Source organism: Aulonocara stuartgranti (assembly GCF_965226115.1).
Source record: "Aulonocara stuartgranti genome assembly, chromosome: 3".
NCBI classification, from domain to species: domain Eukaryota; kingdom Metazoa; phylum Chordata; class Actinopteri; order Cichliformes; family Cichlidae; genus Aulonocara; species Aulonocara stuartgranti.
This window is the reverse complement of record NC_138941.1, coordinates 33257857-33285212: the sequence shown is the minus strand read 5'-3', so window position 1 is coordinate 33285212 and position 27356 is coordinate 33257857. Positions and strand designations below refer to the sequence as shown.

General features: G+C 39.5%; 1 protein-coding gene across 2 annotated transcripts in view; it reads right to left on the bottom strand.

The window, feature by feature from the left end:
* Positions 1 to 27356, bottom strand: part of kcnip4a (potassium voltage-gated channel interacting protein 4a) — a 155900-nt gene that overhangs the window by 112077 nt on the left and 16467 nt on the right. The window contains exon 3 of one of the 2 annotated variants that reach the window (XM_082526547.1): positions 26752 to 26906. The exons of the other annotated variant lie outside the window; for it this stretch is intronic. Coding sequence (XP_082382673.1) covers positions 26752 to 26890 — 139 coding nt within the window. The 5' untranslated portion in view covers positions 26891 to 26906. The remainder of the gene's footprint in view (positions 1 to 26751; positions 26907 to 27356) is intronic. 2 annotated transcript variants of the gene reach the window in all.

The following is a 27356-nucleotide window of genomic DNA, read 5'->3' as shown; positions in this document are numbered from 1 at the left end:
ATAACACAGTTTGACAGGCATAAAACAGTATTTTTGCACCAACAAGGTGATTTCCAAAGAGCTCTTGGCTTCTCTCTCAGCATGGTGTGCAGTGTGTCCTTAAAATAAGAAATAGCAAGCGTAAGAATCAACAGCAGATGAACAGCATCTGAAAATCATGCTCTTAAGAAATACGAAAAAATATCCAGCAAAGGCCTGAGAGATGCACCTGGTCCTTCTACTGTTCACTGCAGCCTCATCAAGGATGATGTAAGTGGAAAGCTGGCTCTCAATAACCATTCTTAACAAAGGGAAACAAGAAAGATTGCCTAAGAGAGCTCGAGCCGTGTTGAAGAATAAAGGTGGTCAAAACCATTTTAAGTACCCAATCTTTACTGGTCCCACACACCTATTAACCCTCTAATGGTTGATTTCAACCTCTGCAACTCTGATAAACAGAAAGACTCCTGAACTCTCTGTAATTATAGATAGAAGCACTACATTATATGAACTACACCAGATAGCTTCAGGTCACACAAGGAACAAGCACAAACTGCACTGACACAATGTTTGTCACTCCACTATTTCTCTGGTAAACAGATGGCCTGCTGCTCATGTTGGTTATTGGTAAAGCGCCGCTGACATCATTCACACTTGATTCAAGTACACTGTGCTGCTGCCAAACACTGAGCTAAAACCTATATATTTTCCTACAAGCCTGCAAGTCCATCACAGATCACTCTCAAGGCCTCTCCAACACTCTTATAGAATTTGAAGTGTGGAACAAATCACTACAATACAAGTCCACGCGCAGGCAGGAAAACTCTCACCAGGAGTAATGTTTAATTTAATGAGCTGGTCAGGACACGGGGGGATGGAATGAATACAACAGAAAATACTGAAATCTTACAAGATATTTGGGTGAGTCTAAACAAAGAGAACAAAGAGCAGATTTACACTATTCAGAAGGCTTGTTTGAAGGCAACACCAACTACAGCATTTATTTAGTAATTGCAATATCTTATGTTAATTAAGAATCATGAGATCTAATGAATATCACACAGCAAACTAAATTCTTAATTAAAACCACCCTAATCTTAAATTATATTACCATAGCTGCAGCCTTTAGGGTCCTATTAAAATACTATCTTCTACAACTTAGCATGATCACATTCCTTCCCATAGCACTGTGCTATATCTGCATTGTTTAAGTAATTGTAGCCTTAATGCAGGATGATTTGACGTCATTCTTCTCTGAAGCACCCTCGAGCCTACAAGAAGAGTTCACTTGATCGGGCGGACCTCTTTTCTGCAGAGAGTTTCCCCTGATATGAGACAGAACTACCAACTCCCTACAGATTTCAATTTGCAATTTCAGTCTGACATCAGGTGTGCTTTTCTACCAACACTAGGACACTGTTTAAACAAGAAATATCAGGATGTCCTATTGCAGCGAGACCATTACGTTCAGATTGCGACGTATTTGTATCCAATTGTATGCATACTGTAGGCAGCTGAAGTCATACTGAAAGAAATGTGACCTTGATTTTTGCAGCTACTTTACTCTCTACTCTGCTGTCTAATTTCTGTGGCAACTGCAGATATAGTTTCCCTGTCCACTGAAGACTATCGTATCCACCTGCATCTAATGAGAACAGCTTGAAATAACAGTCAGTCCCACTCACAGTGATGATTGGCTAATTGTTGGGCTGTCAGTGGTGCTCATTAGACCGATCGCTTTTCAACAATAAAACTCCTTTGGGGGGGTTTTCGTGTCAAAAATCGGTCAACAGGGTAGAGCGGACAAATTCAAAAGGAACCGAAGATCAAATTTGCACACACATAACATTAAAAGTCTCCATGTGGCTCAGCTGGAGGGAGTAAGAGCAGTGGCTTGCTCCTCAGATTTCCACATTGCACGCAAATGATGCATTATATTTTTGATTGAGCACAACAGCCAAAGATGCAGCTGTATTTTCCCCATCATCTAAAATATAAAGTCCCAGAGAAACTTTTCTTCATTCCCAGACTTTGATCGAACATGAACTTTTTCTATGTTGCCCCCTGCAGCAATGGAAGGAGTAAGAATAGGCTCTGCTGGGGAGAAGTTGACAGATATACTGATCCATCCAGAAAACACTGACTGCAGGTGCCCAGGGGTGAGAGCCAACATTACCACAAGAGCTTTTCTTTTCTACCCGCTGCGTGAGAGGCGCTCGGCCAGCTGAAAAGCTGCAGAGAGCAGCTTATCATCAAAAACAGGAGCGCGGCTGACAACCGCAGACTTCTATTGTGAATCGCTGCGTCCCACATTGCATTTAAAGAAAGCCCATTTACCACAAACTGCACAACCACTCTGATCCTTTAATGTGAACACAGGTGATACATCGCTGTCAGAAACTGAGCACTCTGAGGCAAAGTGGCCAGTAAACTGAACATCAAGTGCTGAGCCACAATCTAGTCGCCATTTGTCATCAAGAAGTGGAGTGTGCTTCACTGTGATGTCTAAGTGCTCCACCTTTCTCACTTCAGCGTGCTTGACAATATCCACAAAATAGTTCTACAAGTTGCTGGGCTGGAGCAGGACAAGTAATCATCCACAGCCTCAATCACCAATATGCGCCCTTTTACATTTTAGGGATGTTTTCTTGTTGCTAACGAAGGATCGTGCACAAAAGAGGCATGCTAATAGCCTTTTAAGGTAGTCCATTGTGCTGATTTCTAATCAGACCAGCTTTCGACAACTAAAGGGCGCTTCTTTCCCTGCCAGTATTAAAAACTGATCGCTTCTAATTACCGGTTCACTGTATGTGAATTCTGACAAGTGCACTGTGCAGTCTGACAGAATCCAGTATGACCGTTTACCACATGGCTGCTTCAGCTGCTCGATTCCTGCACTTGTGTGCGTCCACCCGCTTTATGAGTCACATGTGACCCTGGCTTTTTTCTTTCTTTTTTTCCTGCATTGCCTTCTTTACGTGTCAGGTCTATTTCTGTCACGCCGGCTCACATCTCTAGCTGTAGGTTGAAAAACACTCACATACAGCAATTACTGACAGCTGACATGAAGAAAATTGTCTAGCATTTCTTTTCTTTTTTTCTATTTCTCTTTTAATACTGGCTGACTGAGATGGTGTGAGGGAGGAATCTATGTTCAGCAGAGCAAAGATGCTGCTGTGGATAAACTTACTGTCAAATAAACATAAACCAAAATCCATGTGAATGACAGCTGCTCTGATGTCAAATTATCTACATTGACCTTTAAAATGAGCGATGACAGAGGAAAAAGTTGTGTCTTAAACTCAAAATACGGTGGCCTTGAGAGGTTAAACACACTGCACTTAAGACAACACCACTTATCAGAAAAGGATTACATAAGTACACAAAAAGAGAAACAGTTAGCGTGACAGAACCACCATGGAATTGACAAGCTAACAGTAAATGGCTGCGACACCAGAGATGGGTAATCCGATTACTTTTTCAAGTAACGAGTAAAGTAAGGGATTACTATTGCAAAAACGGTAATTAGATTGCCGTTACTTTCCCGTAGGAACGCTGCGTTACTGCGTTACTAAAACCGTGATTTTTTTGCAAGAATGTCTCACGACAGTGACGTAGGCGAGTGCCATGTTCGTGACAACAGCTGTGTGCAGATCAACAGTGGATCACATATCGATTGTGGGAGAGAGTATGAGCGTGCAGCGTTTAAAGCGTGGAAGTACTGACCTTACTTTGAGTTTGATTCCATAAAAAGTGACAAAAACATTAGCGTCCATCTTGCGTGGGAAGAAAACTTCTTTTTACAGCGAAAAAAACCCCTAAACTTCCAAGCAAGCACCGAGTGCGCAACGACGTAATGGGAAATTCACAGAAAGTCGCGGATTCTTCCACTGACTGCTGCGGCACACCTGCACCAGGGTAAACCTCCGCCTACCGCAGTCCTGCTTTACAGGTGAAAATAGAGCAACAGGACCGCTGAGTCTTTGACTTTATTTTCTGCTGTGTTTTACTTGCATCTATTTGAAAGAGTGAGTGTAAACACAAAAAATATTTTATTTTATGTGCTGGAATGTGCAGAAAATAAGTTTAAATGTTAAACTAATTTCTTCCAGTCAGAGAATGTTGCATATAATTAAATTTTTGCTTGATGCATAAAGTTAAAAGATTAAAACTGATAAAACAAGTTAAAAAAAGAGACTTTTCCATTTGATTACATTTTGTATGATGGATTATGTAGAAAAAGTAGAATTGGGCTGAGAGATCTATCGCTTTATCACCTCTTCAGGTTGTAAATCGTGTTTTTAAAAAGTAACTAAGTAATTAATTACTTTTGAAAATAAGTAATCAGTAAAGTAATGGGATTACTTTTGGGGGGACGTAATCAGTAATTAGTTACTGATTACTTTTTTCAAGTAACTTGACCAACACTGGTCGACACAGCCTGCAATTACTGGGTTTCGGGTTACATTGCAAGTTATGACATAGATTTCCAGCAGAAGTCTAAATCAGGCATTGTATACATCACATAATTAAAACGCACGTTACCAATGAATCCTCCGCTTCTTCTTTTCTGCCACTTTCTCGGTTGTTCAGTCACGTTACTGTCTCCTCAAAAACACTTCAGTTTAGTTTTGTGAGTTTTTACAGCATTTTTTTTTTTGTTAGTGTTTTCTTAAGTTCCATTTGACGTCTCGAAAGACACATTTATTCAAGCCAAAGTCACTCTCATTAACTAATCACTGCAGCTTAGTTGCACAGTTTATGTCGTTACTAATTCATGAAACCACTAAGTGAGTAAAAGACAACCTTTCTGTTTTCAGATCAATAGTTATTACCTTTCGATCCACTGCCATGTCTGCCGTTTGCATTATGGGACTAGAATACTTGAAAAATTGACGGATACAAGTAAAATGTTACTTCCACCAATGCATAATAAAAATAATCCTCATTAACAGCAAAGCCTTTTTAAAAAGTCAGCTTGTCAAACTTTGCAGGTGGAGAATCTCCAGGCTGTCTTTACACTTCCATTAAGTCTAACGTCTTCCGGCACCTGGGAATATCGCAGAACACCAGCATGCACTGAGATGAGCGCTATCTGTAGCATAGCTGAGTTTTGGCAAACAAGGCAAATGTCAATATGCCTTCAGCACAGTGCAAATATCTCTAAGGACCAAGAAGTCACAGAAAACACAAAGCGGATACACAGGTGTACATATGGGAATGCCTAACAATAGAATCAGAGGAATAGAAAAGCATTAAATGTTTAGTTTTAGCTTTAATTAACAGTATTTTCACATTAGTTAGACAGTCATTTTGTTTGGTGTTGTTTTTTCTTTTTACTTGTTTTACTTGTGAAATTTAAAAAAAAATAGAGGAAACTAAAAGCTCATCAACTTAAGCTGGGACAGTACCACACAGGACATTCTGCTGAGTGCACAGAAAGCTGGCAGGAGACTAAAACTGCACCATCAGTTCTGCTCACTGTTTTAGATAGAAATGAATCCTCGGAGGCTGTCTGCATAAACACTTCTACTGAAGTCAATTTCAACAGTGAGGGGAAAAAATAACTGGAAATAGTAAATATACTGTGGTCTACGGGGTGATGCATTCAATTCCAAATTGAAGAGTTAAGCCTGGGCTCTCTGCCCAGACTTGCTTACTGAATACACAATGTCACGAGCCTCAAAAATAAGGTGATAATATGAAACATGTCTGCCAAAGATACACAATGATGGTAAAATAGGACACAGCAATGAGCAGGACAGTCATCGCTAAATCATAAATAATGAAATAAAAATCTTGGAAAATGTACAGCAGCAGCTTTAGCAACAATCTCCGAATCCAAATCCACTTTAGCAAAGGCAGCGAGACGTGGATGAAATGCAGCAAAAATTTAATTCAACACATTTTTTTAGTCTGCAACCTAAAATTAACATAAGGTCTTATCAACATCTAGTTTGATAAAGAATACTATTGTAAAGCAGAGAATGAGGGAACTGCTGGGTTTCTCATTGTCATCTGCTGCAAACTTTCTGTATGGGTGAACCTAATAACACCAAGAGTGTAGTGAAACGAAGCTTTCTTTTCCCCCAATGGAGTCTTGCTCAAGAGCCAAAAAATGTCTTCCAAAGTCTTAAAGCTTAAAAGTTTATGGTCCAAAATATGTTGGTAATGAAACAGATTCTCTGAACAAGTCTATGGTTTGCTGGACTAAATCCCTTTAAACACTGGGTCTGAACTGTGCAGCCAAAAAGGAATAAAAGAGGAGCCCATACCACAGCAAACAGTAGAAACTAAAGCCAAATGGCTGCTATAGTAACCTTTGCTGAACTGAAAGATTAAGGACACAGACGCAGTAAAACAAAAAACAACTGAAGTTGATCGATGTTGTTATTCTGTCATTAGCAAAAAGGTTAGCAGATTTGTTCAAGCATATGATGAAAAAAAGAAATGTAAAAACCCCTTAGGATTAATGCAGTACTTTCATCAGGGAATTAAAAGAGCATTCTGGGAATTAAGGTGAACGCTGAACTAACATTGAAGCAAAGTGGACGATATGAGTGCATGGATACGGATCCTTGTTTCTGATCATGAACTACAGCTGACTTAGACAAACAGAAACTTGTCATCTTACTAAAAAGGTATTTTTAACAAGATCATGCATTTTCAATTCACTTCAGTTCACTTTTATTTATATAGTGCCAAATAACAAAAATAGTCACCTCAAGGTGCTTTACATTGTAAGTTCAACCCAACAATAATAGAGAGAAAACCCCACCTACTGTGTGCAAGCACTTGGCAACAGTGGGAAGGAAAAAGCATCTTTTAACAGTCTCAGGGAGTGGCAGTCATCTGGACCATTTTCAGTGACTCTTTATTTCTTCAAGCTTCTTTACAAACAAAATAAGAAACAGCATAGCTGCAAATAAACAATAATTACATTAGTGGTAAATCTGCAAATTAGAGGTGAAGACTCAGGGTCAGCTTATCAATGATTGGTCGATATGCTTTCCTCTAACCAAATTACCTGGTTACTTTCATAAGAAGAAAACTGCTACATCAGCATCCTTCAAGGATCATTCTTTAATTTTGCAACTTTTACAATCTGATGCAGATGCTAGGTTAGTTCGGGCAGGCCAAGAGATCAAGTTCAGCCACAAACCAGGCCAGATGCCGCCAACATCTGCAGGTAGCAGCTATACCTGGACCAGGCTGCATGTCAGGCGTCTCTCTTTAATCCTAACTGTTTGTTATTGCTCAAGACAGCTCTTACCGTAGTCCACCACTTAATCTAGTTTCAAGAAATATAGTCAGTTTAAAACAAGTAGCTTAAACTACTTAATATGCCGCAAATACTAGTTTTAAAAAAATATTGATTGCCAATTTAGGCGAATAAGACAAGCAGGTGACGTACGCTCATTGTAGTGTGGCAGATTAATATAATTTGGTTGAGAAATAGATACCATTTTTCCAGCAAACTGTTACTGGAAACCACCACTGTAAATAATAGTACTATACTATAATTCACGTGATTAGAAATATACACTATCTAGTTCTATATTAGAGCTGATAAGCTGACATTTCATGTGACCTCTGCACATGTCATTTTGGAATAAAGGTTTCACTGCTGATCAGTGAGACCTTTCTCACACACAAGACACACAAGACTTCAAATACTGCCAACCAGTCAAAGCCATGCACATAAGCTAAGCTGGTAAACATTTGTTACTTCTGGCTGGAATACAAATGTCAATTGATTTTCATTCAGCTGACTACTCGTCTCTATTTTAATATTAGCCCAGGGCATACATACATACATACATACATACATACATACATATTATTACAAAAAATAATGAACGATCAAAGTGCCTCTGAAGAATTAATGCCCAACAGTTTAGAGGATGTAGGAAGTGTTGCTACACTTAAGTGTTGTTATTAAGCCGGTTACTGCAAACATTAATATTGATGATTCTTTCAAAAGGGAAGGAAGAAATAACCTTAAATCATTAAAGGATAAATGGAGCCGTAGAGCTGAAGAAAAAACATCTTAACCCATCCCATTAATGCTAGCAGATGCAGAGCGCACAGGAATTTAGTGGTTTCCTTGGACAAAAGGTTAACCGTAGAAGTGACAATGCAGGGTGTCACTGCAGATAAGAGCCAGGTCGATATCTGACGACAGTAATGAATTGCTTATGACATCAGTGTACTAACGTTAGCGCAACTGCTCCCTCAGGGCACTCCTGAAAAGCATATGGGATGCCTCCTGAAATTAAAGTCCATTCCCCTGCTTTGTATGCTCTTTACAGATCACTCTGATGCGCTGTGTGTTTGTATACTCTGCATTTCAGAGTGATGGATCATTACTCTGAACATATGGCAGGTTTTAAATGGCGTTTTGCCCAAACGCTTGTCTAGATGCCTACTGCAGTCTGTCTTCATTGGCATTCATTAGCATTGTTTAGAATTAAGGGGTTTGTTTTGAAAAGGTCGTTACGGAAACTTTACGTGATCCCCTCGTTATAAATCTGGGTGCCTGTAATGGCACAGAGAAACCTGAAATGCTATCTCTGTTTCCTTCTGCTGAGGACATTGCTCTGTATATCTCCGTCATTATTCCTTGGGCTCGACATTTTATCTACACTCGAGTATCTCGCCTGGGCTATTTGAGGAGATGAAGGTTCTTGAACAAGACGCTGATAAGGCTGACTCACTTTATACGTCCATTCGCATGGATCTAAAGGGGGCCCGTACTTGAAAACTCATACACACAGCGAAAACTTTAGCACTTCAAAAACGAACGCTATACTTCGTCCCGATTGCATTTTAACTGCAGGCTCTGAGATGGCAAAACTGACTTCCAACTCTTTTTCAAGGGGCATTAGGTCTTATATTAATGCCTGCTGACAAAAGCTGCTTTCACACTGCAAGGCTTAATGCGCAGTTTTGATTTATTGTTGAGAACTGATTTTCTGTTACACACATAATGAACTCACTGTGGCCAAAATCTAATAGGAGTTTGAAAAGGTTCGATGTGGAAAACGAGCCACGTATTCCTCTTTTGTTAAATTCTTCAGATGTCTGAAGCAATCCCTAAGGCTCTTAAGTGTGAGGTGACATTGGAGCCACATTCACCTGTGATCTTGTTCAGCTATTTCTTTTGATATGCTTTCAAACATGAGCGCTTTGAATTTTGCTGCAAACCTTTTTCCCTAAATCCTTATGAGGTCCAACACCTCATTATCCCACTGAACAATGCCCTTCATGCTCACTTGCTAGTACAGCCAACAGCGTGTATTCTAGATCCCCAAATAAAGTCCTACAGGGACATAAAACTTGTATGAATTTTTAATATGACTTCTGACAGCTCGTATAAGATAGACAGTGTGTCAGATTTGGGTACACAGGACTGAGCTGGAAATGTCAGTTTGTGACGCTGTAAAAGGCAGCTCTCTGGCTCTGTACCAGATGTAGCAGTGCCCACATCTGTCAGCAGAGCAGGTGACCTTCTGTTTAACTGGTGGACATCAAATAGCAAAAGCATGCTGTATAGATTATAATGTGAGCTAATGCATAGGGCCCCTGCAGCTTGTTAATGGATGCGGACGACCTGACTGCAGAGCGAACGTGACAATGTAAGTGCTGATGCTCATGCTTGATGTTTCCACCTAACACACAGTACGGTTTAATACTGGTGGGCGCTGTTTAACGGGCAAGGTGCCTTTTTATGCTCAAGCACTATAAAGTCACAAGGAGCAGTGAAGATGCATTTACGTAGAAGCTAAGTGCTTGTGAAACCCTCCTGCTTTACATGATCTACATCTAATGGTGTAGTTAAAAATATATTTCGACTGTTACAGACTTAAATTACACTCTTTAGTCATGACACTTAAGAAACCACAAGTTTTGAGTCCTCAGTAGGTCTTTAACACTTTTCTGAGACATCACTAAAACAAATCTGGCTACCAAGCACAGATTTGGGCAGTTACTTTGAAGGATTATCTAAATCAGCTTTAATTTCAGTGGTCACTGAGATATAAAAACTTAATGCATAGAATTAACTTTGCTATAACTTTGCAGTTCAATAACTGATTACTCACGTCTTGCTTGTACACTCCACAGCCACTATATTAAGTACACCTTGCTAGTACCAGGTTGGACCTGCTTTTTCTTCATAAATGCTTTAATTCTTAATGAAAAAGATTCAACAAGTATCAGGAAACGTTTATCATAGATTTTGGTCCATATTGACGCAACAGCGTCACACAGTTGCTGCAGATTTGTCAGCTCCACCTCCATGATGCTTCGCCAAGGTGCTCTATTGGACCAAGATCTGGTGACTGTGGAGGTGATTTGGGTACACTGAACCCGTTGTCACGTTCCAGAAATCGATTTGAGATGATCTGAGCATTGTGCAACAAGGTTACATCAAAAGATCAGAATCAGAATCAGAATGACTTTATTTATCCCCAATTAAGATGGAAATGCATGTGGTTGGGAACAATACTCAGGTAGGCTGTGGTGTTTAAACAATGTCCAGTTTGTACTAAAGGGCCCAAAGCGTGCCAAGAAACCATTACCCACACCACTGCACCACCACCATAAGCCTGAACCATTGATACGAGGCAGACTGGATCCATGTTTTCATGTTGTTTACACCAAATTCTAACCCTACATTAAAAGCCAACTCATTGGACCAGGCAGCATTTGTCCAGTCATCTGTTTGAAAGTAAATACGAGACCGAAGAAACACCCTTCAACGATGATGGTGTCGCATAGTTTGTCCACCATAGGTAACTCTGCTACTTCCTCATTAGCAACACAAACACAACGACCAGCTGGTCGTTGTGTTTGTGTTGCTAACTGGACTATTTTTAAACTGCTTTGTTATATTATCTTATTAAGGGATTATAAATACATAACAAAAGCTACACATATCCTGTGTCTGAATGAAAAAGAATATAGTCTGATATGTCAGATTTTTTGATTCACCAAATGTTGGCAATGGTTTAAAAAATACTGGCAGCTGCCAGTGTTAAATCTCAGCCACCTTTAGATACCCGTGTGGTATTAACTTAAAAATCAGAAAAAGTGACCTTGAGGTCGAGATCAGCGAGATTCAAACTCATCCCAGTTCTAAGTCACCTCATTTTTGAGTTATCACACTTAAAACATTTGGGTGTCCGCACAACCCACCCACTCCAGCTGGCTTACTACAATAAAATCCTAAACCCTAGAGAAGGTTGTGTAGGAAAAACACAGTGGATGCAGTGGATCACCAAACCAAACCTCAGCAATGCTGATATGAAAATGAAAAGACAACGATCACTACATTTTCTAATGACATGATCAGGAACACCAACTACCACGATCCCTAATGTTAAGTAGGGAGTAACACTTCTTGCTCACCTTTAACAACTCAAAAACTCTTGAAACAGCTTTTGGAAACATTTCTTGTGGAATTTCAACCTGTGTTTCTGATACTGGGAGGTGATGGGAAGAGGAAAGACAGAATGAAAAGTGAAGAAAGTAGAAGGAATTCACCATAAATCTGAGTAATGAACACATCAACAGCAGGGACAGTAATGAACTTCATCGTTTCTTCCAGAACCTCATCAGCCGGTTTGATTGAGTGAGGGGTCAGCATTCATTTTCACTGAGAGCAAAAACCAATAATGATCTAGAAAGCATCAGTCCCCCTGTATTTACTGTGGCCCGTTCCAGCCAGGCTTCTAAAGTATACTGGCACACTAAAGACACAGACATCATGAATCTTAAACTATTTTCCACAGGTGATGGAATAGGGAAAAGGGGACAGTCACCAGGGAGATGTAGATGGCATTTAAATTATGGGTTTATACTGCAGAGTGCTGCTCCTACTCGAAATGGAGTTGGTCCAGTGTTGAATGTTAAGGTAATGTTCCAGACCGTCACTTTTTTGATTTATCACTTCTCCGGGGAAGACCATTCCTGCTATTTGACATAATAGCTGAAACCTGTGTTTCACTGTGATTTATTCATAACGATTATGATATATTATTAACGCACAGGTCCCTGTTAGTCATCTGGAGTTCCATTTTTAAGGTTTCAAATAAAAACACATAAAACCATTTTTTTTAAACATGGTGTGTGTTTAAAAAAAGACATTTAAACAAATACACAACCCACCAGAAACACATACATGAACACCCACACACATACAAATATAAAAATACAAAAAAGCCTGTAAAACACAAAGAAATATGAAAAATGAACAAACCTGTGGCTAAACTCACTAGTAGGTACATCTGCATAATTAGAATTATCAACATTATTATTATTATTATTAATATTAAATGGAAACACTACTTAAATGAGGGATCTGTGATCTAAAAGTGTGTTTTAAGAGTTTCTTGAAATTATCTGTAGGACCCATGCATGCACAGGAAGAACATCCAAACTCCACACAGAAAAGTCCACACTGGATTTAAACTCAGTCTCTTTTTTATTTTCCTCAGGCATTGCAGTACACAACCTTAATGCCAGACACATTCATTTCCCTGTTGATGGCGTGTAATTCAAAGTGAATGCATATTTATCAAAAAACACAAACGTTTCTCCGTTTAATTTTGTACTATTTACAATAAAACGTGCCGGTTAAATGATTTACAAGTCATTGCATTCGGTTATATTTGTGTCTGAGTTGTGGATGAAGACACAGCTTTATCTCCATGTTTTCATTTCCAGCCTGGAAATGTCCAAAATGTTGTTGAAAGTGTGAAATTAGATGCAAATTTTGAGCTTGAAAAGAATCACAGATTTTCTAGGGCATCGATTTTGATATGCCGGCCAGGAACTCATTGCAGATCAGGCAGTGGAGGAAGCTGCTGTTCAAACTAATTTTTCAAAGAAGAAAAACAAATGTTTCCATCTCTCAGGGATTGAATAGGCTTGTTTTAAATATTGTTACTTTGATCCAATTTAAAATAAATACATTAATCTTGTTGTATATGGTAGCCTTTCATGTGGGAGTTGGTTATGTAAATGTATTTGAGTAAGAGCCAATCAGTCTTCCTTCAAACTCTCCAAACACTCAGTGTGAGGCTAAATAGAAGCAATATGCACAGCAGTGATAGTATCAGTAAGTCTGGGATACATATGTCCTTTTTTACCTTAAAGACGTATTTTTCAAAAAAGCTTGAAAAGCTGAACCAAAGGATGGTCTGAGCATTTGGATGTAGTGCGAACATTCATTCATTCTGAGACGCTAAATCATTCATTAAAGCTATAGTGCACAGGAAAAAATTCACCAAGGCCACCTTTAGTTGGCTCACTAATAATGTGGCAGAAGTTGCCGTGAGCATTGATGGAGAGGACAAAAAATACGAGGCAGGAGATTGGGTTTACTGCTGTGTGGCTGCTTTTTATTTCATGATTCACAGATTCAGAGCTAAACCACAAAGGCTCACTATCTGCCAGTTTTATGGACAATGCAGAGACTGCAGGAGCTTAGGGGGCACTTAAAAAGAGTGAAGGCTGAACTACAGAGCAGAACATAGATCGAAAATTCAACCACACTGAACCTCATCTGACAGGAAAAGTCGCACTAAGCTATAACAAAGTAAACCTTTAAACAAGTCTATAGTCACAATAAAGTGTTGCTAATATAAACTTTTAAACTGTACCTTAGTTTGGCTCAGCCATATGAAAAAGAACTAATTATAGTCTTACTGCTTCCTTAGGAATAAGGAGGTTAACTACAAGAAAGTTGTTGCTAATCAAACTAATTTGATAAATTCAACATCAGTGAAAAGAAAAAAGGAGAATTATTGGCTGTTTGTTGGTCTGTAACATTCGGGTATGTGCTAACACAATACCAATGGACAGCACAGCAAATTCACCCTAATGTCAGATTGTGCATTGAACCCAAGAATGTCCTTTAGACAGACAAGACCAAAGTGATGATTTGGGCTTGTTTTGCAGCCACGTGACCTCGGCACCTTGCAGTCATTGAGTCGACCATGAACTCTGAAGAAGAAAGGAATCTAGGTGCTATAATGGCCTAGTCAAAATCCAGACATTTACTGTGGCATGGTCTTAATTGTGCTGCATATAAATAAATGCCTACAAACATCAATCAACTAAAGCAATGCTGTAAAGAAGAGTGGGCCAGTGGCATCCATATTCAGCATCCTTTGTCTAATATTCATCCGCTCTCCCGCCTCCTCATGTCCAAACCAAACTTTGTCTCCAAACTGCTAAACCGTCCATTTGAGCTCATTTCTAATCGTGTCCATTCTGGTCACTCAAAATGAAAATCTTAACATCTTTCCTTTCTGAAACCTCCAGTTTGGCCTTCCATCTCATTGTCTGTGCCATCATCTCCAAATTCTTCAACACAGCAGGTTTCACGCTTATAAACCTTCCCTTTCCAAAATATTGGCTGACTATGCTCCAAAACGGCGAAATCCACCACATCTCCTCTCCTGCATTTGTTGTTAGATGGAGTGGTGTCACCACACCATCTAACAACTCCTTGTCTTCTCTATTCCCATTAAACATGGCCATTAAAGTCTACTACAATCATCAATTTCTCCCCTTGGAGATACCGTTTCATCCAGCTTACAACAGAAGCCATCTCCATCTTCTAACTGACATCCAACCTGGGAGACAACATCTTGTCCAACATCACTGTCTGACGTCACAAATGAGCTTCTGGAAGAATGGTCACAAATTCCCATAAACAGACTCTTAAACCTTGTGGAAAATCTTCCTAGAAGAGATGAAGTTGTTTTAGCTGCAAATATTCGGCCAATCATATAGATTAATAGTATTTCACTTAACTTCATTAACTTATGAGTGTGAAGGCAAACAAGTGAATACTTTTAGAAATATAGTCTATCTATGATCTCATTTCTACCAAGGGGTTTTGCAGCTGCCTGCTGTGTTTAATACTATGGGTTGTGTCAGACCAAACAACTGCAACCCTAATTTGGAAGTGGCATTCAGAGGCATGCTAGAAACATACTTTAACTTCAGTGTTACGCAGTCATCCTATCAACAAACTTTTAATTCAGTTAATTATGAAGGCTTCCTTTTGAACCTTTAAATCAGGAGGGGCACAATTCTCTCTTGCAAAAAAAAAAAAAAAAAGCTATTTACTGAATGAATGCCTTTAAGATGAGAAAAATAAAAACAACTTAGTCGCTGTCATGGGAATGGGCAAATTACACCCACCACCATGCAGTACAAATGATCATTAGCACTGTAATTACTGGGAGGCCATCATGTTTGAAATTCATCAGCAGAAGTGGATTGCCAGTAAGCACTCCTAGAAGTACAAGGAAATGCATCACATGGGGATTATGTGGTGGGGTAATGTACTCTAGCTCACAAAAAGGCGCCAATCCTTCAAGTTGCAACTGATGGAAAAGAGACCATGTCTTCCTTGTAAATAACCAGAATTCAGCAGAGTCTGCTAGAGTTAAAAATACTGCAAAATAATGTAAAAGTCCTTTTAATACTGCTTTTCACTTTGCATTACCATAGGCACTGTTAGTTTAGCAGGACTCACAATGTCAAACACACAGGAAGAACGCAAATGGAAAACGTATTGTGGTGAATGACTTTGTTAATGTTGAGGGTAAACTGTCATAACAAAGCATATATTGTGCCATGCTAAAAAGCTCTGCAGGCCAGCTGAGAGCCATCTCTTTTCCATGACCTAATTTTGTTTGGTTTCTTCCAGGAGGCCTGGTGTGGTTTGTTGACCTCATTTCTACAGGCTGTGCATCTGCCCACAGAGCGACATCCACAAACTACAACAGTTACTTAAGAAGGATAGGTCTTGTCCACTGGGAGCACTGACACTCCTCGTTTTCCCTCAAGTAAGAACAAATGGGACTGATGCCATTTGTGGAGCAGCAAACAAAGAGGTTGCCCTTAATCTGTGGCTGCAATGGTAACAAATTCTCAACCTTGTTAACTGTGAAAATAAGAAAAACCTAAAAGTGCCACAAAGATGAATTTCCTGATATTACCCCAGTCAGGGACTAATAAGAAACCAGCTCCCCATTGTAAAGCAAAAAATAGACTCTAGGGTTGACATAAAGGATAAAGTGAGCTTTATTTAGCAGTTACTCCTATTATGCCAGTAAAAGATCAATTTGAGGATCAATCAAGGCCCAGGGCATGTGCTGGTGCTTCAAAGGAAACTGACTTACTGTGCTAATTCAGGCTAAAAATATAACTGTATGACCCATGTAGGGCTCAGTGTTGTCTGGAAATAGTAATGCCACTGTAATTAACATGATGTTACCAAAACAATCATGTGTAATTTGCAAACATATCTAATATTACCAAAGCTGCACAGAAAATGAGGCTTATTTTTGTAGAAGCCCATAGATTTCAGAGTTGTGGGATAACAGGAGGAATCGCACATCATATTCACTCGCTGCAGATCCTACTGATGTGCATTTGGGAGATCTGAAGGAATCACATGGAGAGACAAACTCCTGGCGAAGTTCAAATCTGCTGCAGCAAAATACCCATTCACTCCTAAACAGTCAGACAGCATCATACTAAAGAAGACACAAACTCAAAATTATCAAAGAGGTTTGTGAAATTGGACGACTGTTCAAGTACAGAGTCTTTCCAGCACAGAGGAGTTTTTGGCTAGATGTTTAAAAGCTACTTTCTTAGAAGTGCTTTAGTTTCCTTCTTTTTCCTTCTACTGTGTGCATGTTAATTGGACATCAATTAAGATACTATATGATGTAAACATACCAGATTTTAGCAAAACTGTTGATTTACAGCCAAAGTCCCATAAAAGTCCCATAAAATTTTGCAATAACCAAAAAACATTCAGATCTGCATTAAAGCAAGCACAAATACAAGCATCACATCTTACAAATAAATAAAAAAATATCATACATCATACAAACAAAGACTGCCAAGAATGGGAGATGTAACGCATCCACTCATAAGATCCAATATTCACTCACTTTTATTGATAGCGCTGTTTGTCTGAATGCGGCGGGCCTATGAGGCACCCTCTAGTGGTGGCCTTGGTCCTAATCCCAGGTTCAGTCTTTAGATTCATAACTTCATTTAAAGGAGGTGGGGAAACACTTATATAAAGAAAACAAGCATGCTTCCATGTATCTTTTTCTTCTTATGGTTGTCATGCACGGTCAGGTTTATCAGAAGGGCTGCAGGAGACGCCAGTCTGTTCCACAGATTTCTGCTTGTGTCTCAGAGGAATGTAAAAAGTAGCATTTCTCTGCCTTTTCTGACAGAGATTCCACCTTCAGCCATCTGTCTCTATCACTCCTCATGCACTGCCCTTATCCAGTCCTTCCAACATTTCTCCTGCTTAATTACTCTACCCTCCCTCCCCCCTTCTCCTTCTCCTCTACTGTCTCAGATCCACTTATTGCTGCTCAGAGATGTCCTTCTTGGTTAAAATAGTCACCAGTGCTATAAATTTGCTTTAATGATATCAATCACTTCTCATTAGTCTCGTGGGCTAAACTGCAGGATAGCAGCACACAAAGGAGCTCTAACCAGAGAAACTGGGAGGGTATTCACATTGTGCCGATAATTGTTATTGCACAATTTGAACAGGGTTCTAATAAGTAAAAAAAACTCAACTACATAGGCAAGGCAAGTTTATTTGTATAGCACAATTCAACAACAAGGTGATTCAAAGTGCTTTACAGAGACATTAGAAACAAAAACAAATAAAAAGCATGATTTAAAATTTAAAACATAGCCTTATTATTCAGTCAAATGCCAGTTAAAGAGCATGCCTATCATAAAAAACTGAAAAAACAAAACAAAATAAAACCAAAATCATTTGGGGCCAGGCTATAAACAGACGCAACAGGAAGTGTGTTTTTGTTTCCGAAGTGTAACCTGCCTTCTTGCTCTATGACAGCTTATAACAGTCTCCAGCAACCCAAGCTTGATAAACAGCTGAGGAAATATAGCGATGGGTATTTGTATGAAACGTTGTCATAATTAATGCATGCATTCCTGCACTGTGTTGTCAGTTTGGCAATAACTGAACGGTCCTCCCACATTCCCCCGAGGCATTCCTGAGGTATTTCATTTGTGAAAATAAAACGGAAAACCCAAACACCTCCGACCACACAACCTCCGGATGTATAAAAATGGGAACTTATGTGTCTTTTGGTGCTGCCCTGCTGACCCTAGAGGACTGTAAATCAACAAGTACCTGTAAACAAGCAGCTCACTCACACCCTGCCAACAACCTTGTTAAACTCCTCCCCTTGGCCAGACGTAGAGCTCTGCATCTGAAAACTACCAGACACAGGAGCAGTTTCCTTTTTTCATGCCATCAATGTCATAAATAACTGAACAGGGAAAATACCAAAGCAACTCCTATTTGCATAACCACTTGTGCTACTACAACTCCATGTACTTCCTGCATTGTTACAGTCCTTTGTTACAATGATTTTATGAAGCTCAGAATTACTTTAAAACAACTGTACACAAAACATTCTAACATCCAGACCTGAACATACCAAACTACAGTTGGCCAGAGATGCTTATCCTTCATCATGAACATTAAATACAAAACACCTTATTAGACACGTCTCTGGGGGAAACATGACTGAACTTGTGCGCTCTTTCAGGCCTGCGTCTGAACCTCTGCCTGTAACTTGGATGGCATCTGACACATGCGGGGCAGATAAATTAGACCATGACAGGGACAGGTGTGTTAATGTCGAGAGACACAAGAAAGTCATTTCTGCCCAGCAGCAGCCAAACGCTTACGAGGCTTCACTGTGCTGGGTATCAATCAGCAGGGACTAGTTATAGAGGGCCCAGGCCGCTGCTAGAATACAAACACTTGACTGAAGTAGGTTACCATGAAAAGGGCTGTATCACCAGCAGACATGTAGAGAAAGGAGGATGTATGAGGAAAAGACTGGAGCCAGGTTAAGGATAAGTTAGAAGCTGATGATTAATTACACTTCCAACAAACTTCTCCTCCAGTATTTTTGCAGTCTATAACTAGATTTGAAACTTTAAAGTCTCTGCTTTCTGCTCTACTTAAAGAAATATAGAGTTATTTGAAGAGCCATTGCTGTTGATTATTATTTCAAGTAATCTTTTTTAGAAAATATATTTGGAAAAAAAAACACTCTAAAGACATTTAGTCCACATGGCCAAAAATCACGCATGTAGATATGGTCAAAATAACCTGCTGAAGTTCAAAGTGAGCATCAGAATGGGAGGCAAAACTGATTTAAGTGACTTTGAAAATAGAAACTGGTGATCTGCAGGGATTTTCAGAGAATGGTCATAAAAAGACTAAATATCCAGTGAGCGTCAGTTCTCTGGTAAAAATGCCTTGTTGATGCCAGAGGTCAGAGGCCTAAAGTGCTATGAGCTGATAAGCGGGCCGCAGTAACTCAAATAACACAGAAGAGCATCTCTGAATGCAAAACATGTTGATCCTTGAAGCAGATGGGCTACAGCAGCAGAAGACCGCTCTGGAAATGAGGCTACCATTCACACAGGTTCACCCAAATCAAAGACTGGAAAAAACATTGCCTGGTCTGCTGAGACTTGATTTCTGCAGCAACATTCAGATGGCAGAGTCACAATTTGGTATAAACAATGTGAGCATGGATCCATCCTGCCTTGTATAAACAGTTCATGCTGATGGTGGTTATTTAGCAAAGATCATTTAAACACCACAGCCTACCTGAGTATTATTGCTGTACATGTCCATCCTTTTGTAACCACAGTGTGCCTATCTTCTCATGACTGCTTGCAGTAGGATAACACACCAGGTCACAAAGCTCAAATCATCTCAAACTGGTTCTTGAACATGACAATAAGTTCAATAAGTTCAATGCACTCAGATGACCTAGTTGTATATAGTAGGTTATCATGAGAAGGGCTGTGTCACGCCGAGAGCAGCTCTGGAATTTGGTAGAGCTGTGTGATGCTGTCCTGTCAATATGGACCAAAACCTCAGAGGAATGTTTCCAGTACCTTGGTGAAACTAAGCCACGTTAAGATATTTCTGAAGGGAAACTTAATGAGGAAACTCTGAAGTGCTTTTTTAAAGGTCAACAGTGAATTCAAATCCCAGTAAAGATTTTCAGGCTACAATAACAATAAGAAAAGACTGCCGAGTCATAATAAATGATAATAAATCAATGGGTTTTGACTCCAAAAGTACTTTTAAGCAATAAATGACTAAACCATTAAACCAATTGCCAAAATCATCTGTTCTTAGAAGCAGCGCTTAGCCTCACAGATATTTGCCCTCAGAAAATCAAACACTTCAAGTCTGTGAAAAAACACCTGCATGTGGCAAGAAATGCATCTTTAATGATGTGTAGAAAGAGCTCCTTGTATAGCCTGGACAAAAGGACCCAGCTTGGTTACATATATGACTGGTGCACAGTCACGTCTCCAACCAGCCAGCATCTCAGTTAGCTGTATCCAATTGACAAAGCGGAGAGGGAGTGCCACTGTCTGTCAACAGGCTACTTTAAGGTGTTATACAAACAAAATGGTTCACTGGGGTCGCCTATTCTCTGACTAATCCCTGGCTGTTAGCTGCTAATCCCTGTTTATCATGGGTGCGGGTCATGGCCAAGACTGAGAAACAGACTGACAGGCTCGCTACTGAGTCAAATACAGTGGAAGAAAGTGCTTCTTGAATCATGTATGCTTTGGCTAACACAAGCAGTTTCTGTGCTCCAAGTATTAAATAGTGAAAAAAACTAATTTTTTTCTTCCATTTAACTGTTTGTCTGTTGTATATTGATTGCTTGTGTAGTGTAGAGTGCCAGTGGGGGAAAATACAGTTAAGTCAAATACTTATGTTCCTTTTCACATTTTCCAAAGCTGTCCAGTGGGCCAGATTGGAGTCTCTTTTGGCCTGATTCTGGGCCGTGGACCTTATGCTTGAGAAACCTGCTTTAAAGGATCTCTCTCTAGCACTGAAACAAACATTTAATACAGACAAACACACACACACACACGGGAGCACAATGCACAAAACATTTTGTCCAGCTGAATGAGCCCAGCCTGCTACTACACCTGCAGCTCTGCTAGTGAAATATAAGCTAGATTACAAGCATGCAGAGGCTGCAGTTCTGCAAATTCACCATCGTCATCTCTGGGGCCATTTGTTGTAAACGGCGTGTAGCACCTTCTCTTTGGCTGCCACCAGCACTAGCTGGCACGATGAATAAGATTAATGTCAGGGAAAGGCATCGCTGTGGGATCCCGTCCACTCTTTCTCCAGCAGTGTTTTTCACAATATATGAATCAAATGAAAGACAACAGTAGGACATGTCAGCATCGCAGCCAGCCAGCGGTCTCTAGGCAATCGCTCTTTTCCCCCTGTCCTCTGAACTGAGAGGCTGCACGCTGCCTCAGCTACCTCTCTAATCCATCATTGCCTTTTTCCATTTCCACCTCAGTTCTACAGAGGCCCGCACTCTTGACCAAGAGGGAAAACAGATTGAAATGGAAACAGAGTTGCTTTATCGAAAGCAGACGTTTGGCCTGAAGCTACAGGCAAAAATTGTGATTTATCATTCGATAAAATGGGCAGAATTAGGCTCATTTGCTTAATGATATCTAACATGTTCTCCACAATACAGCAACATGGAGACTGGCATTATATCTCAAGGTTTAAGGTTCCTTTAAGACACTGCATCTAATCCCCAACTGTTGGACGTGGGATCAAATTCTCAGAAATTAATTTCACATTAGAGAGGAGAAGCGGTGGGATTTGAACAAGACAATAAAACGAAAAGGTGGTAATTCATCTGAATGTGTGTGGAATTTTTAAAAGAAGTTCATAACCACCGACTTGGCCAAAGCAAAAGCAAATTAATTTGGCTATTTCTGTGCTCTCTGAAGGACGTGACCAAGAAATGCAGCCTTCAAGGTGGTGAGGATCTGCTCTTTGCGCCACAGCATGCACAGTTATATATTAGCCAGGGAAATATATTTTAAAAATGCAGTGACAGTTATCATATTATGATATCTGCTAAAAAGACCTGGAAGGAAATAATTCAAACAGCTCTCCATCGTCTCCACTCAAGCAATATCTGCCACTGATGAACACTGAAATGGTTAATTCTCGGTGTCATGGATTTCCATGCAGTCATATTCTGATTTCCTTCCTCAATATTGTGCTGTAATAGGAAAAAGCTGCATCCCAGCTACACTGAGTGCATTTGGGGCCACTGAATTACTGCTGCAGTGCAGACATTCTGTGGATTTATGACAGTCTCAGTACCTGAGAGCGATTCTGACACGATTTCGGAGCAGTCTTATCTTGTATGGTTGTTTTACTTTGTTTTCTTGCCTTTGAAAATTATGGTTTTGTTGTCATGGCCACACTTTTACATGTACATCGATGGAGTTAAAGCCAAGCATGATAAAACTGGGCAGATGGCTGCAGCTCCAGATTCCTACGGGTACCTACTGCACCTTTTATCTTGGTGGGATGTTTTTTACTGCAGTCTGTCTCCGCAGATCAGCTAAATTTCTGCATTTTGTTTGTTCAAAGTAGACAATAAGTTCTATTTTCATTACTGAGAAACAAATCTGTCATCTTTGCTCCTTTTAGTCCTCCTATTTGTGGTGGCAGTACATTTTAAACACATACTCTAATCCCATACTTATGTAATATCATCCTAACCCAACTAAATGACTCACTTAAATCTCCAAATCCAATAATATTCTCACAGCACTGCAGCTAAAGATCTCTGAATGCAGCAAACTGTTACATCAGCTCGGACATCTTTTTAGTCAGTAGCTTGCTGCCCTCTGCTGGCAGCAAAGAACAGGTGCAATTCTGATTACCACAAGTGTCCAACAAGGAAAAGTATGAGAATTTCTACAGGTTCAATGCAAAAAACGGGCATCAATGGAAATTTCAAGTTCCACTTAATGCACATTTGCCACATGAGGTAAATCTAACAATTCTATGTATTGCAGCTTAAAACAGGAGAGTGATGTGCACAGGTCCAGCACATTCAGAGTAAACTCCAACCACGCACAGGTTGGCAACATTTTGGGGCATGCAGCACAGCATGCTATTTCCCTATAAAGCAACTGACCCATTTCAGTGCGTCACATAGACAGCGGGGATTTGTAAAGAGCTCGCTTGTAGCAGACGTCTGTCCCGGAGACACAACATGGGGGCTTGTGTATTTCTAGAAACAACCGCTTTATTGAGCGTGTTCATTTTCCCTCAGACTGCCTGAAAATCCAGAGGGTACCATTGCCACCTGGCAGGTTTATGGTGTGATCATCGGCATGCTGAGAGGTTATTCTGGGTAACACGGGGGGATAATGTTATTAGTTCGAGATGCCAGCTAATGAGAAGAACACCTACAAGAAGAACATATGCTAAGAGAGGCTCAAAATCCAAAACAACTGTTGTTAAATCTCTGTTACCTGGTGACTCATAAATCTGTTTTTATGCGTGCATTAAAAAAGCAAGAAAAAAATGGGAAAAAAGAAGGAAAATTCATTTCTGCTAGGCTATTATAAAAAGTCATTATGTATCTTTGTGTCATACACTCCACAGCTTTTTAAAAACTTACAGTGGCCTGAAAATACAGCCCACACTCAGGGACAGCAGCGCCTTTTCAGCAAAAAAATGAGCAGCGATTGCAATGAAAGCGTAATTCTTATGTGGCCAACAGAAACACCTGGGTCCTGGTGTGGCTCCAGCTGTGTTTGTCAGCTCGCGTGTTATTAGATAGATTCAAAAGTTAACTGTAAGGTAAAGCAGGGGAAAGAAACCACAGTGATTATGAGATGTAGAAACTGCACCTGCCCCACTGGCTGCAATCTAATCAATACAACTACAAAGAAAAAACACTCTTTTTATGACAAAAGGTGAAATTTCACTGTTGCTTCTGTGATTCCTGAGGAAAAAAACCAAAACAAAAACAGCTGTTTTATAGACCTTCTGTTATTGTTTTACCCCTGCAGAAAAATGTTTACTGCAGATGCCATTTAGGAGTCCCTGCTGGGATATTCATGACTGTTTAATAGCATGCTAAATCACACCCAAACACAACCCATTTATCTTAACAACTGGCAAATCATACAAGTGCAGGAGACCACCTGTCTATTACCAAATGCTTTAACGGCAACGCTTGTCATGTCAATGAAATATAGTGCAATCATGGGAACTTCAGAAGTGTAAAAATAAATGAGAAACAGATAAGATTATAAAAAAGCCACATCAATGTGCCTGCATACTGGTGCTAAAAGCGCATAAAGGAAACCCTGAAAAAAAAAATTGATTTACATGTTATTAATAAAAATATCTCCAAATATCAGCGAGCAAAACATAAAAAGCAGAATAAAAGACGCCATGATGGATCACCAAAAACATTTCTTGTAACTAGGTCAGTAAAAAATCGATCATTTGTATGCAGATAAAACTAAAGCCAGAGCAAAAATGCATCACAGCAAGGATCACATGTGGTGGCTAAATGTATGCTCTGCTGCAACTGGCCTTTACAAAAAGACAGCTCAGTGTTTTTTCTCTGCACTTTAGTTTCAGTTTCAGTGGCAAAAAACAAAAACAACTGTAGCTATGAATCCAGTTGTGCATATATGGCTGTAGTAAATATGCTTGACCTGAGAAGTAATCAAGAGAGGGCTCGACTGTGACTTGCGGTGTTCAAATCATAAATCCTGGCGTCTCTATTGGAGGTGGGAATCGCCAGACACCCCATGAAACAATATTATCACAATACTTTTTTACATTTTGCAATAAGCATGAGTATAGCTTTAACATATACTGGAATTTATCACCTTTTTTTAACTGCAAATTATGTCCTCAAAGTTAAACTTCATTAGTATCTGTTTTATCCAGTAAGATAAAATTATCTCACTTCAATTAAGTGTTTTTGTTGTTGTTGCAAAATGAGCCTGTCTAAGAGTCTAAGAGTGTGTAAGAGTGTCAGTCTGATAGTAGTCTGCGATTGAATGGGGTCAAGTTGGCAATTACATGCAGTCTGTTTCAGATAACACAATATTACTATTGATAAATCAACAAAAATCACATATCTGTTGCTGCCTACATAGACAGATATTTACATTTAATAGAAACTGTCAGCAACGTTCCTGTTCTATAGGAATATAACCAGAATACAGCAGCTAATTGAGTCGAGTCTCCTCAAGTTGTGCTCATTGACAAAGGCTCTTTCAGACTCGTGTGTCTGCACTTATAAATTAGACAGCAATATTTGCAAACCTATGAGATTTTCTCTGATAGTGATTGCAGCCAGTCCAAGTCCGACTGCAGCTGCTTGCAAAAAGGTTGCCTCCTATCAGGCGACCTCTTGTTTAAAGTATTCCCATTATTTTAATTTATCTAGTAAGATATTGATATTTGGTTTCTCTGCATCGATACGATATCTCCACACAAAACTTTGTAATAAGTTGAGAGGTTAATGGATCAGATCCACAAGGCTTTACAACGTTTTGCTCCAGTTCTTCTTTTCAAAGCTCAATTTAACAGTACATGCAGTGAGTGTATAGGGTTACTGTTAAATCTAATCACATAAGTGAAATCAGCCTTATTATACATTTTCCAGTTCTTTAGTTGCTCACATTGTACAACAATGTTCTCTAGTAGAAACTGATATTTCCTTGACCTCCCAGTTACGGTAAAAACTTTGGGAATCGGAAGTAACTCATAATACGGGACAATCACAGTAAGTTGGCCATGGTAACAATGGGATAGTATAGAGATTTTGCACTACTCAGCCAACTATATCAGATGTTAGCCTGTTGATAATTTACATCTACATATGAGGAAATTACATTGTACAGATTAAAATTCTGTAATTTTCCTTTGTAATGCTGAAATCTGAATGCAATCCTGAATAAAACTGTTTCTGTATATTGCTCCTGTGGTCACTAAAACTTTCATGGAAAAATACTTGATTAGTTAGTAGCTGCACCTTTAAAGCAATAAACACAAGTAGAATAAATTCTACTGAATTCATACTGCCCATACATAATAAAGTCCATCTTATTCTTCTAGAGGTGGGAATCACCAAACACACATATCAAATTTTTAACATTTTTCAAAATGCTTAGAATTACAGTAACAAATACTGCAATTGATCACCTTTTTTAAGTTATGTCCTACAAAGTTAAACTTAGTCAGTATCTTTAAAAATAAACTTATTTCCTTTTAGTTGTGTTTTTTTTCCCCGCTGCAAAATGAGACTGCCATCAATGTTGCCATAAGTCAGAGTCACTCTCCTATCAGTCTGCTATCAGTCTGCAACTGAAGGGAGTCAAGTTTGCAATTACATGCAATCTGTTTCAGATAATATAGCAATAACCTCTGATAAATCGTCAAAAATGACACATATGTTGCTGTCTACGTAGACAGATGACAGACTGATGACAACATGTTGGCAATCTGTCTGCATTTATTAATTAGAGACCAACTATTTGCAAACCTCTGAGAGTGATTGCAGTCAGTCCGAGTCAGACTGCAACTGTTTGCAGAAAGTTTGCTTCTTATCTGGGGAGATAAGTGTTCTTATTTGTAGTATTCTGAAAGTTTTTTAATTTATTTAATTTTTGAAATATTGCTATTTTGTGTCCCTGTATCAATACAACATTGTCCAAGAAAATATCGTATTACTAAGCAGTATCGATTTTTCCCCACCCTTATTATTCACTGAATGGGAATTGATTCCTGATCTTTCCAAACTTACAAATCTGTGCTTTTTGTACCTTGAGGGTTTGGCGAGGCCCAGGTGATGATGCGCCGCACCAGGCAGCAGTTGAGCAGGACTTTCCTGGAGAAGCCGTAGTCTTTGCGGAAATGCTGCAGGTCGCCCCTCATCTGGTTTGTCTTACTTGGCGTAAACATGGCTGGAGACTCGCTACTGTGAAATATAGCGTGCAGTTATTTGCAAGGACAACGACCAACAACTACAAGCACTTTCATAACCCTAAATGCACAGCATTATGAGAGTGCAGTAAACATAATTCGACTGCATATTAAAAACAAGAGACGCTGGTCTTCATTGCCTCCGGTAAAGATTCAAACATGAATAGCTGCAGCCACTACACCATGCAACGCAAACTGTCACAAAGCAACACACCTGAATAGATATGCTAATTTGGAATCTCTTTTTGCCCCCAGTTATGCGCAGCTATAATGATATGCGAGACATTTCCACATGCCCTTTTTCAGTAGCCAAAAAAAGCTCGTCTCATATCCTTTGAGCTGTGGGTTCAAGAAGATAGGAAATTTGTCCACCTATTGTGGCTAAAAGTAAATAAACTGAGCAGATCGTCTGAGCATTAAGCACCTGCAATGACAGTTTGCCTTT